Source organism: Excalfactoria chinensis, chromosome 13, assembly GCF_039878825.1.
Source record: "Excalfactoria chinensis isolate bCotChi1 chromosome 13, bCotChi1.hap2, whole genome shotgun sequence".
Classification (NCBI taxonomy): Eukaryota; Metazoa; Chordata; class Aves; order Galliformes; family Phasianidae; genus Excalfactoria; species Excalfactoria chinensis.
This window is the reverse complement of record NC_092837.1, coordinates 862,839-878,285: the sequence shown is the minus strand read 5'-3', so window position 1 is coordinate 878,285 and position 15,447 is coordinate 862,839. Positions and strand designations below refer to the sequence as shown.

Below are 15,447 nucleotides of genomic sequence, written 5' to 3'. Positions count from 1 at the left end.
CCCCAAATGATTTACTCATGTCTACATTTGCATTACAGATATCTGTGCCTGTTCGGGCGGATCCCACAGAAGATGTGTTAAAATACAGCCTGAGAGCAGAGAGAAGTATTGAGAAACCACAGATACATAAATATAACAGTTAAAAATTTTACTGGCTCAGAAAACGATGCAGTTGCACGGCTGATAACAGCATTGATTAACAGCGAGAGATAACGAGGCACTTTTGTTCTGGTTTTGTGTTCCCAGCAGAGCGGTGCTGCTGTGGGGGTGTGGGCTCAGCTCTGCCTGATGGGGTCACAGTGCAGTGCTGCACGTCTCCCTGCCTCAGCTTCCCCCTTTGTGGCACAGAGGTGATGGCAATTCACCACATTCCTTATCCACTGGGTTGGCTAAGACTGGTAAAGAGGGAACATGTCTTCTGTAGGGAGAAAAACTGGGCAGAGCAGATGGATAGCTTTAATGCCTGACGTCTTGCTGCCTCTCTGAGCTCCACCACATGTTGCATCTGCGGGTTGCTCTGTGCATGAAAGCCAAAGCATCTGCCAAGATGCACCCACCGAATGCCTGCTGCCCTGCTCATCTCCCAGCTGCCACAGAAACCTGTTGGTAGCAGAGGGAGGCTGCAGGGCCCACGCTGGGTCAGGACATTGGCCTGTTGCTTTGGGTGATGTTGGTGTGGGCACCCACACAGAGCCATCAACGCTGCTGGTTGCAGTTGGGAAGCAGCACTGAGTGCTGGGGTGGGGGCAGAAGGAAGGATCTGCACAGAGATCTGGGCAGCGGCACGCTGGGATGCAGAGCTCTGTGGGCAAAGGGTTCCCTGCGCACTGCTGCTGCCCAATGCCCTCCCCATGGCATTTGCACACAGCAGCTCCCCTGCTCCTTCGGTGGCTGTGCATTAATCAAAGGCTCTGAAACGGAAAGCAGGACCATAGCAACCAGCCTAACACAGCTGGGTGGTATCTAAACACTAAGCCCATGTACATTAGAGCCGAAGCGAGTTGTTTGGGGGATCACACTTCAGGTTTCCATGGAAAAACCTCCCCTCAAAAATACTCCCAGCTGAATTACTGTGTAAACCAGAGGGATGTTTCAGAGCTGCAGCATGATGTTTTAATGGGCACTGTCTGGCTGCCGCCGGCGCTTTACTATTTCAAAATGATTTTAGCTGTCTTTTCTCCGGAGTCCTGAATTGTGCCTATGTTTGCTTACAGAAATAATGAAGGAACAAGAAATGGCCTCTGTGATTATTCATCATCTGCTGAGCAATCCAGAGTGAAAACAGGCAAACAAAAGCTCTGGAGGAAGGGGCTGGGAGAGCTGAATGCGAACACTTCAGGGCTACTTACAGCACGAAGCAGGAGTAGCTCTTCAGCGATGCTGCGCACGCAGAGCAGGGCCCTCTGTGCACACAAACAAATTAATCAGAAGGAAACAGCAGAAAACTCCCTTCGAATTAATGAAGCAATTTAACTTGGAGACTGTGGAAGAAAGACAAGAACTCCCGTTGTATTTCTGTAACGTCAGGTCTGTAATGTCTGTTCCCTGTGCTCACGGTTAAAGGGCAATTCACGCCTAGGTAGGAAGATTGCCTTTGGGGAAGCATTCCCCCCTTCTGCAGGGCAGCAGCAACTCGTTGCCGTGATTAAAGCAGCCCGGGCCACGCACAGAGGGGCACAGCTCTGCAATGGTGAGGAAATGGAACATAGGACTTAAAGTAACTACTTGGACCTCAAGTATGTAACATCCTTCAGGATTCCCAGCACATAAAGCTCAGCTGATTTCGGCTGGTGAGAATCACCAGGTCAGAAAAAATTGGTTTTCTCACCAGAGCTGAGCTCCAGGGTAAGAATAAGGCGCTGTGCTGCAGAATTACTGCATTCTTGGTACTAACATGATGCATATTTTTTGCATGTACTCTACAATATTGCTAGGATATTTGGATGACAAATAAGGAAATCTTAGTTTTTAAACACATGATTTGAAGCCATCTAGCCTGAATGTTTACATGCTACTTGAAATGAGATAATACCCCAAGCCCCAAGCATGCTGCACCAGGGCTGGCACTGCACGCAGCAGCCGGGCTGGCATTGCAGGCAGCAGCAGCAGGGTTGGCAGAACGGGCAGCAGCAGCAGGGCTCCTGCAGGCTGTGCATACCACAGGGATTTACATACATGGAGAAAAGCCAAGAAAATAATCCCGACTGAACACCGCTCCTGACGCTCATATTTAAACAACTGATTGCCAGGGAAAGTATTTTTCCTCTCTCTCTTCCTGTGTTTTTCTTTATCATTTGTTAAATATATTAAGACATTCTCTTTGCCTCACACTGGAGCTGAGACTGCACCTTATTGCCTTTTGCAGTTCTCCAAATGAATCACTGCATGTTTGCAACAGGTCCTACTGGAGCCGTAGAACTGACACGCAGAAAACGTAACCTCTTTCCCTCTACGTACGTTCAAATGATGTCACACAGGGTGAGCTGCTCAGCAACACACTGGGATGGCCAATGGCAGAACTGGCTGCAGTGCTGACACAGGCAGAGCTGCCGTGGCTGATGCACAGGGGATATGCACATTTTCAGACTTTAGCCATAGATTCACTCCAGGTCTGAAGCAAAAAGAATCTGAGGCAGAATTGAGCCTTTTGAGCTCCATTCGGGCTCAGGCAGAACATTACGACCTCCACACCTATCACACAAGTTAAAAATCATTTGATTGCTGCAAATTCATTCCAAATTAACGGTGGTGCGAAGAAGCAAAGAATCCAGTGAGGCAGGCTTACACCAATCAGCCATTTGGAATTATGACCTCCCTGTCTTTTGTCAATATGCATATTTAAAATCCAACACAAATGCTTTATCTGGGTATGAAGCTGCCAGAGATTAGGGAGTGAAAGGGAAAAGGGCTGTTCAATTAATTGTAGTATTTAATGCAGACAACATGATCTAAGCCAAGTGAACAAAATAAAGTAGCCTGTTGCTTCAGAACCGATATCTCACCTGTACAAATGTATGAATAAATAAAAGTTTTTGGCCTGAAAGATTCTGAAATCAGATGAATGTGACTCATCTACATTGCTCAACGTGGGCGCTGACGTATAGAAGTGAATTCTCAGCCTATGGATCACACTGCCATCACAGGATGGCCCAGGACATCCAGCTGAGATAAAAGGTTTGAGTGTGAGAATTCCAGGGCAGCACAAAATGGGCAGAGAAAATGCGAGAGCCAATTGTGGGTAATCAGGGAGATGTTCTTGGTTCTGAATCACCGCTGCTGAAATCTGCACTCAGGGCACCATTTTCCCACGTCAGATTATATTTGTACGTCCTTTTCCCTTCTTCAACTCTTAAGAACCATACGATTGTTGTGGCCTCTTACTCAAATAAAACATAATTGCACAATTAATTATTTTAGTGAGATGCACGCTGCCTACATGAAAGGCATTTGTGCACTGACTCACACCAGATTGCATTTGTACTGCAGTGCAGAGCTTCAGCCCTGCATTGGGACGAGATGCTGAGCTGCTCCATTTCCCCTGCCCACTCCATCTGCCCTCAGCGTTAGCTCCACAATTAGCAAGCAGCTTCTAGACTTGACTAATGAACTCAGCCCAGTTAACTCCCAGATTTGCTTAACCAAAGGCTGGCTGCTAAAATCTGTGACCTCATTTGCAAAGCATGGAGCAAATATTCCTTCAGTATAGAAAGCAAAACAAGAACCCTCTTCTCACACATTGCAAAGCACCCAAACCCACCACTTTGTTTTTAAAGGCTGAAGTAGCCCCAGATTATCTGACTGTGAAACTGTGTGTCTAAACAGCACTGAGAAGGTTAAAATATGCAGAATCAATTTTGTAACACTTTAGTCCGACTATTTCAGCTTCTCAGTGGTAAATACCATCTTGGTGGTTTATGACAGTAAATGAGCCAGGAAAAAGCTGATGCTCATTCCTCAATAAAGACGGTGAAGACTCTACTGCTCACGTTGGTGTCACTTTGGGTGCTAAGAGTTCAGGGTAGTAAGAAAGCAGAAGGCACTGCAAGTGAAGCAGAGTTCAAACTGATCTCCATAAATAGGAGAAAGGATCAGAACCGCTCTGAGGGAGTTCAGTAAAGAACACAATCCTGTTTCAAAGAAGTCAGTGCATACAAACACAATGGGAAAGCATGGGCTCAGCAGCATTTCTGCAGGAGAGGGCTTGGGCATTGCAGGGGATAGAATCCTTTCAAGAAGGAGAAGAATGACACAGGAAATTAGAATGAGTTCACCATTATGTAAGAGCCTGCTGCCAAAAGGAAGTGAATGAGATGTCTTACATGTCTATTGTGCAGAGCAGAGCAATAACAAAGTGCATTAAGGGAAGGAAGAAGTAGGAGGAAACAAGCCTGACATCACGGCCCATTTTCTTCTCACAAAGATAGCAGCAGAGCACTGAGGAGGTGTGTGAGGAGGTTGTGCCACACCCCTGCAGGACGTGCAGAAGGGCATTGCATCGACAGCTCACTGAGCAGAGTGGTGGCCTTTCAAATAAACCAAATGGGCATTTGGTGGATTTCAACTCAGTGAACCCATTAGAAAGCAAGTAACATGACTGCTGGCATTAGTTAAGTGCAAATGTTGCTTTCTTTATATCTCCTCACCTTGTCTGAAGCGATGATCTTTAATCTGGACAAAACACAGGGATGAGAAAATCACCCCAAATGAGAACATTCCCATCCATGACTTGGTGAAGCAGCACCGCCCAGTGCTGAGGAGCTCCGTCAGCTTCTGCTGGCAATTAACTTTTGAACCAGCCACTAAAACAGCCAAAGACTGACTCATATTAATAACTATTAAATCAACAAAACAAAAGGCCTTAAATTAAATTCCTCCATTGCCTTTCCTGGGTCTACAGCGCATGTCTTGATATTAGGGAAGTATGAGCATCAGCATTTTGGGGTGAGCAGGTTAATGCAATGAGTTTTGCAGCATGATTTTCATTTCTGCAGATCGCACCACTTACTGAAACAAAAACCCCCTCCAGTGTGTTCAGGTCTGCACATTCAGGGGGCCGTGAGCTAGCAAGTAACAGGAGAACAACAACAACAAAAGCCTTAAGAGCACCGTGCACACAGTTGTCCCCAGCACAAAGTGCTGTTTGGCTAATGGCCTGCTGCCTTTGATTAGGAAAGCAACACAGCTGGCAAGTACAGCTGACAGACCTTCAAATTACAAAACTTCCTCCACTTCCAAGCTGTGTCCCAGAGCACCAGGCTGGGAATTCACCCCCAAAGAACGACCTCAGCGTGCTTTGCTGGGATAAAGATGACCAAAGACAGCAGGACCTGGACAACCACATGTCTCTTTACATCATCCCTCAAAGGATGCTTCCCCGCCTTGCAGAAGGTCTTTACATCTCATGGTATTACGGTTTGCAGCTCCTAAATTAGTAACAACAAATTCCTTACAAACTCTTCTAATCCCACAGACCACATACATCAATTGTTTAGTTCTGGAGGGGTGTTATTTAACTGAATGAAAAAAGCCTGATGCTGAGCTGTGCCAGCTGCAAGCCCTGCCTAACAGCACACCAGACACATTGCCACACAGCAGAAGTTACAGGCCCACCCAGTGGAGCTGCTGGAAACAGCAAGGCCCAGTTACTGCAGCTCCTGCACTCCATCTCTTGGAGAAGCTGTAACTTCCTACAACAGAGTGGGTGCAGATGATGAAAATGATCTTTTAAAAGCACTGCCAGCATCCACATTTGAATTCTTCAAGCTGAATAACAGATGTCAAGAGAACGTAGGATGAAGGAGAGAAAGTTAATCTGAAACTGGATGAGATTTTAACATTAGGCAGGGGGAGAGCTTTCGGGTTTATGAAGTTAAGAAAAGGCACTTCCACAAGGAAGAATTACGGTGCACTGACTTGTCATTCCACGTGATGGCCAAACTCAATAGTCTGACACTGAAACGTAACTAACAGTGAAACAAAATTCAGGACAAAATAATATCAGAGAAAAAAATAATCAATAGAATTGATTGCGGATAGACAAAAAACATGGCCAATGGAATCACATTAACTAACCTATCAGAAAGTTGGAGTATTTAAACCCAGCAGATTAGGTTTTTATGGGGCCATGAATTAGTGTTTGACATTTGACTCCCAGCCACTCCCACACCCAAGAGCCCATGTGGAAATCAGGGCTAAGTTCTCCACCACGTGGCTGAAGGACACAAAGCCTGCCTGAAACCAACAGGTCAACCCCAGTGCCCCAGCAGAGCATGCAGTGCCCCAGCTGGCAGTGCAAGGCCATGGGTGGACTCCCCAAACTCAGCAGTTGCACTTAGTGCTACACTGAAACAAGAGTGTTCTGATGTTTTCCAGCGTGCACTTCCCTTCCAGGATGAGTATTTGTTAAACTGTTTTTTAATAACTTTTTCTGTCACAACACGAGGATACCATCTACAGAATCAGGGCAAGCTTTAAGGAATGAACCATATCCATATATGCAATGTAAACCTAATCAGACAAAGACAACAAAGCAGTGTTTGAGTATTAGAACCTGATATGCACAAATGAGCTTCTGTACTAACTGAAAACCAACTATATTTAATTAGGTCTCATTTGTAAAGACAATCATTGTAACTTATCTGCAGCAGTACAGAACAGCATGCTCCACCTTCAGGTAATGCTCCTCATTGGAAACAGTAAGAACTCTGCACCAGGGCCTGCTCACTCAAAGAGCAGAACTAGAGAGCACAGAATAAAGCATTACAGAATAAAGCATTTTCAGTTTTGTTTAGGATGATAACTTGTAATCAAGGTAGCAAAGCAGAAAATTATCTGGGCTCAGATATTCAATTCTGGAAGAAAATTCAAGTTTTTTTCTCTTATGTGCATGAGTTTTAAAATTCACTGCCATAACCAGCTATAGTAGAACTTAATGCATTGGTAACTAGTTCTTAATGGCTCTGCGCTCATACAGTGTGTCTCACAACTCCCAGTAACACAGGAGAAAATGGTTCTGACCCATAAGGGAGGATCTTGTCAGTTACTTCTAGCAGCACCAGGATGGCATTTCTAGGAGAACACAAAGAACTGAGGGAAGAGCAAATTATGTGTGCTGAAGCACACAAAGTGAGACCCTTGTCTCATTAAAATGAAGGCTCACTATGTAAGCAATTGCAGTTTTCCACCAAGCTTGCCCTTGAAGTAAGACCCATTTGCACTTTGAGACTTAACAGGCGCTACCAAAACACTTTTTCAGCTCCAGAGACCAACAAACAGCTCTGCACAGACCTGGCAGATGAATATGAGACAAACGCCTGCCATAAACTCCATGAAATGAAAACCCTTGAATTAAATTGCCAACTAAATAGTAATACTTCATTTCATTGGAGTGTTCTCACTTCTAGGGGTAGTGACAACCACATTCCCTCCCTGTGCAGAGTTCAGTGTCTGCATATTTTTTTGCTTATTTTGGGACTCAGCAAGAGCTGACGTGCAGACCAAGCACCTTTGCTTTCCCACTTCTCACACCTGTAATCTACTTTGTGATAACAGTTGTTTGTGAAAAGGCTCATGTTTCTAAAGGACAATCAAATACTTCTGGCTGAAGCAAGTACCAAATCTACTGACTGAACATACTTTTAAATATGATTTTGCTGCTAAATGAAAGTTTATTTTAGTAACTGAAGTTCATTCAAAAATAAAGGCTGGAAGAAGCAAACACCATTTTCAAAATCTAAGGAAAATTTAATCAATGTGCCTTAAATTACTTTTACAGTAACTACAATACTGACAAGCATTTTCAAAATGGTGTTTTTCTTGGAAGTACTTCAAGAGATTAACTCTGTCTACTAATTTGTGCACCATTAGGAAAAAAAACCTCTAGTTGAAGTCTTCAGAAATTCAAGTTAACACAGAGCTACTTCGACACCCAGATGTATTCGTATTTCAAGTGTGGCAGAATTACAGAAACTTCAAGTTTTAAAGCATCTGTTTTCTAATTCATGATTTCAGTTTCTGACATCCTGAAATACTGTCACATCAAATGAACACATAAATGATGCTAAAGAACTTAAGAGTGTATTTGTTAAAATACAGGAAGTAATTGCATACGTTCCGTGCACCTGGCAAGAGGGGAGAGTAATAGTTTATTGCTGCAGATTTATTCGAAGAGAATGCCAATCCCACACTGTCTGTGGCTTTGTTTACTTCTGCTAAGAAAAAATCTTACAGCCTGTAACCCTTCTCCCTCCCCTCTCCTTCGACCCCCCCCAAAACCTGAACTAGCCCCCTCCCCCCTCCCATCTTGCATAAGCAACCAAAAGTTACTTTTCTGAAGATATAGGAATGGGAAAAAAATTACATTAACTTGATAGGCATGAACACTTATTAAAGCTATAGACACCTCAGGTCAATTGAGAACAGTATTCAAAGTTCTAAAAAAGTGAACACAAGACATTTGTTTCCATTTTCCAGATGGTTTAAACCTGGTCTAATTTTGTGATGTCCCCACTATACAGGTGTTTGCAGCTGCTTCTGGTCCAATGAAATATCCCAAGTTGATGTCTTCAGTTTGGCCCACTGGAGTCCAATGATTTGGACAGTCTATTCAGAACACAGAAATGAGAGCAAAGACCCCATACAATAAAGCACAGGGATATGCTACTAGAAGTTGCTGTCCTTCCATTGCTAAGGCAGAAATAAAGATTTTGGAAGCAGAAAAGCTGCACCAGCCAATGATCCCAGCTGTGAAGATAATTCCCATCACTCCCCTGTAAAGATAAAAATAATACAAGAACTCATTCATGACTTGTACATACACTTACAGGAACTGCAATTGGATGCAACACCTTAAAGGCTAAAATCCTTTGAATTCAAATCTCTCTCTTGCTTTAAGAAAAGTCACACTGATTTCCTTTTGTTTGAAAAAATGGATTTCGCATCCAGGTAATTTACAATTACCTTTTAGACTTGGCAGGTACAAAGATCTATCAGATTCAAAGCTGACTAAAAACAATACCGTCATTTGACTCTGTGCATTTAAAAGCTGCTGACTGACTTAGAAGCAGTATTCCCACCTTCCTTTTTTTCCCCACCTGAAGAGTGTCAATGCTTGTAATTTTACACTTACTACAAATTCCTGTCATATCCAAATTGCACGCATCTTCACCACTGAACATCAAGATTTCTTTTAATAGATGCCTTTATCTCACAGGAGATGACTTTTTCCCCCAATCAAATTACAGTTTATGTACTTACTGCAATGAAAATACAATGGCAGAAGTGGAGAGCAGGATCATAGGAAGAAGACAGTATCCAAGGACACTGGCAACACAGCCAAACGAGACACCTGTCATGCTCATCAGGTTCAGGAGACAGAACATCCCCACGCATCCAATTGCACTTATTCCATACACGTAGCCAAACTGAATTTTACCAGCCTGAAAGTCAAGCAGAGCAGTGCATGTTAATTACCAGGACAGGTAATGCCCCTCACGAGAAAAGAAAGAAAAAGGAAGAATGAATGCTTACAGAACATCCTTATTTTCCCCAATGTCCCCCCAATCCCAACACATTCAACATCTTCACACAACCCAAATTCCAGCACAACAATACAGCCCAAACACCCAAGAAGCATGTTTTTCCTAAGATCACATATTTCAATAGACTTTGATCGTGTTGTTATTGTCTGATCTGGGCTGCAAAAGCCTATGAGCTTTCAAAAACCAACTTGTTAGTATGTTTCTTGCAAGATTTCTTGCAACAACAACCTTTGCAGAAGTAATATTTGAAGATTTAAGAAGTTTGGAAATCCTTTATACATCAATAAAATTCTTTATTTGGGATTTGCAGTAGACTCCACAACATGGCAGTACAATGTAGATCATGAATAAGCAGCAACCTTATCACACTCTGCAACTTCTTGTGGGGAGAAAGCACAAGGGGACATGACAGGCCCCAGCCCCTGCACAGATGTGTGGGATCACCCCAAAGCAGTGCCAGAGCAGGCTCAGATGCTAGCAGACACTTTCTCCCTGTGAGGGTGGTCAAACACTGAACAGGCTTCTTAGGGAAGCAAATGCTGCCTCACAGCAGTCAGGGCTCAGGAGGCGCTTAAACAACGCCTCCAGAAACATGTTTGTAACTTTTGGTGATCTGTGTAGTTTCAACTGAACTGTTCTATAGGAGTTCCCTAAAAGGCTGAAGCTGAGCTACAAAATACTGTATACTACGAGCAGAATTAAATTCTACAGATTTTCAAAAAACAAAGAGTCAAAATCAGAACTTGCTTAACTTAAGTGCGTTACTTTGTAACATGCGCATCCTTCATCAACATCTGTTTTTCCAACAATATGATCCTACTATCAAAATGCCACAATTTCAGCCCTGCAGAAAGACAGGGCCATGAGGAGAGCAGCACTCCCCTGGTGCACAGCTCCTGTGTCTGCCTCCCACTGCCTTCCAAAGTAAGGTATCTATAGCTCAGCTCTCCCCTCCCCCCAAGCACTTCAAAACCTGCTTTAACCCTTTCTTTTTTCCCAGCCTATGTTTGCTTTCTCTCACTACACTCTCACATTCTTACTATGTATTTTTACTTAAAATTCAGGTAAAAATAATAAAAGTAACATTGTCAGGGCTCAAAACACCTCACAGGAGAAAGTGATAATTTCTCAGCAAGAGTACATCCAAATTTACCTATTATGAACATGCTCATTAATTCTGCTGTCCCAGTTGCCATAAATGAAGTTAGTTATAAAAGTAGTTCCCCTTGGTGCCAAAGCACTGCGCTGCAGCAAAGTGTAGTTTCAGAAAGAAATAAATGCAGTGCCTAAAGACATTTAGAGAAGAAAACTGATGAAGAATACTGAGGCTTCCTATGACAAGGAATCCTACCTGCTGCTACTTTGTCACTTAATAGTTGACACTTGAGTCATTAAAGCACGATGTAATTTCAGTGAAGCTTAATTAAAAAGAAGATTTCATCAGATGCTAACCTACCAAGAAGCATAAACTATTTGAAAGCAGATTTACTTTAAAAGTGTTTCAAGACTGGCTATTCATACCAGCAGACAAACCAAATGTATGAAGTGTAACAGCATTGGTGAAGTAATAACAGGTGAGCCTCCTCACCTGGAGGAACAGTGTAGAAACAGTGAACAAAGTATCACATAAAAGACACAGGGAAACAAAATACAAGCCTCAAGCACTGAGCACAAGTGCTAGAAAAAGATAAAAACAAAAAAAAGAATATATGTTTAAATATTGAATGTGTACATTTTCCCAAGTCCTGATCAGAACCAGGTGCTTCACAATGACAGCGCGTGGTTCTGAAAGTCAAACAGCTCCATCTCCTAAAAGCTACACGTAAAATCTGAGAACATGGGTCACACATCTGTTCTGTGACAAAAAGGATCCACATTTCTCAAAAACAAAGCATAAAATATGCATTTCAGTTAAATAAACATCATGCAGGAAGCAACCTCTAAAACCTTCATTTAAACCCTGCAGAAGAAAAAGGATAATTAACTTATTAACTGCAACGAGAATTGTATTAAGCCCCAGTTCTTCTTCCACTGAGCTAGAAACACTCACCCGGGATGCATTTTTTTGTGCCCTCCAGGCTAAGAAGTCACTTCCAACAAAGTCACACATAACTTGGCTTTTTCCCCCAGCCTCTCCAGGCATGAAAGCATAAAAACTAACAGGAAACAATTAGTATCTTACCAGTAACAATGTGACTCCGAAGGCTAGACAGAAGACCATTGGTCCAGCCAAGTCAGTCTCATTCATGATGCTGCCATCTGCTACTTTTAACGGGTGCAGAACTGTTAGCGTCTTCTGCCAGATGTGGTCAAAATTGATCCCCAATTCTACAAGTATAATGAGAAGAATTATGCATACATACTTTTCCCCACCTTCTCCTCTTGCCCCATTTTCTTTGCTGTACTTTTCCCTGCCACTCCACTCTAAAGTCTTCTCCAGGATTTACCCTGCAGGAACCACAGAATGGAGTAATTCCACCTCTCCTTAAGCTGCCAAGTACGCTGCTTCTACCAATTCCAGGTCTCATACACACTGAAGTGACAAGCTGGCTTCTAGAGAACCAGATAAGAGCACAAAAGCAGGGTTCTGTGTCAGACCAAAGTTCAATTAGACCCATACACTGCTGTCCTTGTATGTGACCTAAAGCACATACATACAAAAATATCAGAACAAAATAAGCAGATTCCAACATTCCCCAGATTTCCAGTGATTTCTGGCTCAAAGATTTCTAATTCAAAGTAGTTCCTCTATACTTAACTTGGGCTTCTCTTTAATAAACCACCCATCCTACTAGTGAATCCACTTGAAAACACAGTCATCTAACACTGATGTCTCACGACACATTTTACAGCTCCCTAGAGCTGGAAATTATTTCAAGTCTCCATCCACACAATTTCACCACAGCTGCACACGCAAACCTAGTTATGAGCACAGTGATCGTCTGCACACCTTGGGCCCTGAGGAGCATCTACATAAACAAAAGCATTCTGTGAATAATATACACAAGCCCAGATGGGTGGAAGAAAAACACAATTCTAAATCAGCAACTAAAAGAGCCTCTTCAGTTATTTGGTAATTAACAATGATGCATGAGTTGGAAACTCAAAGCATCCATCCAGGCACTCACTATATATCCATTCTGGCATTTGGCAGTCTGTACTCTGGACAGGAATGTCTGCAGTGTTTAGCACTTGGCTTCAGCAATGAAAGATTTCAGTTCCAACCAGAGAATTAACTGAAACTAACAGCACCAATTTGTTTCCACACAAAGCAGACAATTTTAAGTATTGTTTAATTTACAATAGAAAAAAATTGAGCATTTTATCATGTTGCACAAAGTCCATTTAATTTAACCTGCCTTCCACAGAACAGCTATTGTAAACAAAACAATGCTACAGCTCTGTCTAGAAATTCACATAAGAACATGCATTCTGTATACTGGAATACAGTTAAATAAGATAATATCAACCCAACTGCTCACTTTCAGAAACAGAATCTACACCCTGCTACTCAAATCACTCAAACTGAGGACCACTGGAAGGAGTTTTTGAATTTGGCCATAAAGCACAAGTTATACCTTCTAATAGAGGAGGCTCATCCTCAAAATTACTTCCATAGAACGACTGTGCTGAAGTTGAAGTATATGTCTGTGTTGGCTGATAAATCTGCCCTGTGTAAGGCTGCTGCTGCATCATCTCGGGAGGGACAAATCCACTTTGTTGAGAGTACTCGTAGCCTCCATACTGCCTATAAAGAATTACATCAGATCATGGATGCATAAAGAATTTGACTTTAAACACCTCCATGCAAAAATCAAAGCTCATACACAGTAAGCAAACAATGCTGCCCATCTTCTTGTTTTAGTTACCTTCCACAACCCCTCTGCAGATCTAGGCCTGCTGGGCACTTAGCTACTTTCTTCTATTGAAGCACTTATAAAAAGTACTGATCAGCTAAAGACGACATGTTGCTACCAGCTAAATGAGTAAATACTGCTGCATGTGTTAGTATTGCTTTTTGCTCTCAAGTCGTAGGTCTGCACAAAGAAGCACTACTACTGCAGCACATGGGCACGTAAGAGTAGGAAAAGTATCAGAGACTAATTCATTTGTACCTTAATCACTACTGACATCTCATTTGATGCCATCATTAACTCATGCTACCACTTCTGCCCCCCTCTATATTTTAAAAACATTATTTAAAGGGCACATATTTAAAGGAAAAAAAGTAAAATGAAATTAAGAGCCCTGTTCCTTTCCACTGCTGCTTCACGAGTGCGAGTTTGCATTACAACGCAGAGGAAGGAACTACTAAATGGGAGTTAAATTCTTAATGATGTCTACCTACAAGATGCGATATGGAAGAAGAGCAACTTTCCAGTTTCTGTTTCACTTTTTCTCAGGTATTTACTAACAAGTCAATTCATGCCACCTTTGGACTTTCATTGTACATTTCGTGCATTAAAAAAATACACATTGCTGCACATTGTTTTAATTAAAGAAAATCCTCATTAGAGCCACGTTCCATTCCTTAACGAACTGCCAAGTTACTCCAGACACCGACTGCCTCCAGGGCCGACCACAGAGACTTCAATAAACATCCCTAACGGATTGTGAGCTGCAGAAAAGAAGGCCGGTACCAACAGCCGACCATAAGGAAGGCCCCGCAGCCCCGCTACCTGCCGTAGGGCCTCCCGCCGCCGTACTCGTAGGGCTGCGCCTGTTCGTCGATGCTGTAGCTGGTCTGGAAGAACTCCGTGTTGAAGCTGTCGAACCCAGACATCGCCGCCAGCCGCGGGGCGCTCAGCCCGGGGACACACGGATCTCCTCACGGGCAGCGGCCCTCAGGGCGCTCCCGCAGCCTCAGGAGCCGCTCCGGGAGCCGTCCGCCGCGACGGTCCGACAGCAGCGACTTACTCCAGCAGACCCGTCCCGGCACCCGGCCCACCGAACCCACCGAGCCCACCGAACCCACCGAACCCGGCACACTCCCAGCCGGCCCGCACCCGCCCCGGCCCTGCGACGTGTCAACGCGCCGCGCGACCGCTTCCGGGGGCAGTGACCTCGCGCATGCGCACAGGAAAGGCGGCGGAGCGCCCCCCACTGCACATGCGCTGCTGGCAGCACCGCCCTCTGCCTGCGTGGCGCCGCCAAGTATCGCGTTGCCATGGGAACGAGGCGCTGGGAACATGGCGCTGGGCCTCTTTGGTGTCATGGCGCTCCTCCTGCGGGGCTGTCCTCATGTTTTTAAGTCTCCCTGTAAGAAATGAGGCCTCGGAGCTTCTCTTCTGTGTCCTACCGTTTTGTCTAAAATCTGAACGAGAGCAAAGCCTTGGCTCACAGATATGCATGATCTATCTGGTTGTGTCCATTGGGCGCTGGAGCCTGAATAGGCAGAGCCTCCTTCACTGTTTGCATCGCTGCTTGTGCTGCGTGTCAGCTGTAGGGCAGAACAGAGCTGATGTGCCTGAGGTGGAGCTGTGAGCTCCCCGCACCAAACCACTGTGATGTATGGTCACGTTCTCCCCTGGTGCAGCCACCAGTGAAATGTAAGCACTTGTGGTTATAAACCCTTTATCTGTGCTAATCATGGAACTCACAGGAGCCCAGCGGGAGGTTTGGGCTGTGCTCCCAAGGGGCAGACACAGGGATGAGCAGTGCCCAGCCAAACCCCATCCCTTCAGCAAAGGCAGAGGTGGAAGTTGGCAGTGTGGGGTGCGTGGTGGCAGGGCAGGACAGCATGCTGCACGGCACTCTGTGCCCTGCTGTGTGTGCAACTGGAACTCAGTCTGCAGAGCTGTGAGGGGAGGCAGTGGGGCCCATTTTAATGGGTGATTGCCCCAGGAACAGGGGAGAACTGGGACAGGGTTTGGGCTTACCCTGTGGAGAGATGCAGAGGGGGTCATGT

At 44.2% G+C, this 15,447-nt stretch overlaps 1 protein-coding gene across 1 annotated transcript; it reads right to left on the bottom strand.

Annotated features, from left to right (window-relative positions):
* Positions 1 to 7,651: 7,651 nt before the first annotated feature.
* Positions 7,652 to 14,626, bottom strand: YIPF5 (Yip1 domain family member 5). The gene is made up of 5 exons (XM_072347913.1): positions 14,219 to 14,626; positions 13,118 to 13,287; positions 11,722 to 11,867; positions 9,256 to 9,437; positions 7,652 to 8,768 (listed from the first exon to the last, which is right to left on the bottom strand). Exons 1-5 carry the CDS (start codon positions 14,320 to 14,322, stop codon positions 8,606 to 8,608), a joined length of 765 nt encoding a protein of 254 aa, XP_072204014.1. The 5' UTR covers positions 14,323 to 14,626; the 3' UTR covers positions 7,652 to 8,605.
* Positions 14,627 to 15,447: the final 821 nt, after the last annotated feature.

Excerpts from the sequence above, each read along its gene's own strand:
- YIPF5 (XM_072347913.1), bottom strand. The coding sequence starts at position 14,322 with ATGTCTGGGTTCGACAGCTTCAACACGGAGTTCTTCCAGACCAGCTAC. Across the intron at positions 13,288-14,218 it reads GGCGGGAGGCCCTACGGCAG|GCAGTATGGAGGCTACGAGT; the intron begins GTAGCGGGGCTG and ends AATTCTTTATAG. Across the intron at positions 11,868-13,117 it reads TGAGCCTCCTCTATTAGAAG|AATTGGGGATCAATTTTGAC; the intron begins GTATAACTTGTG and ends TTATACTTGTAG.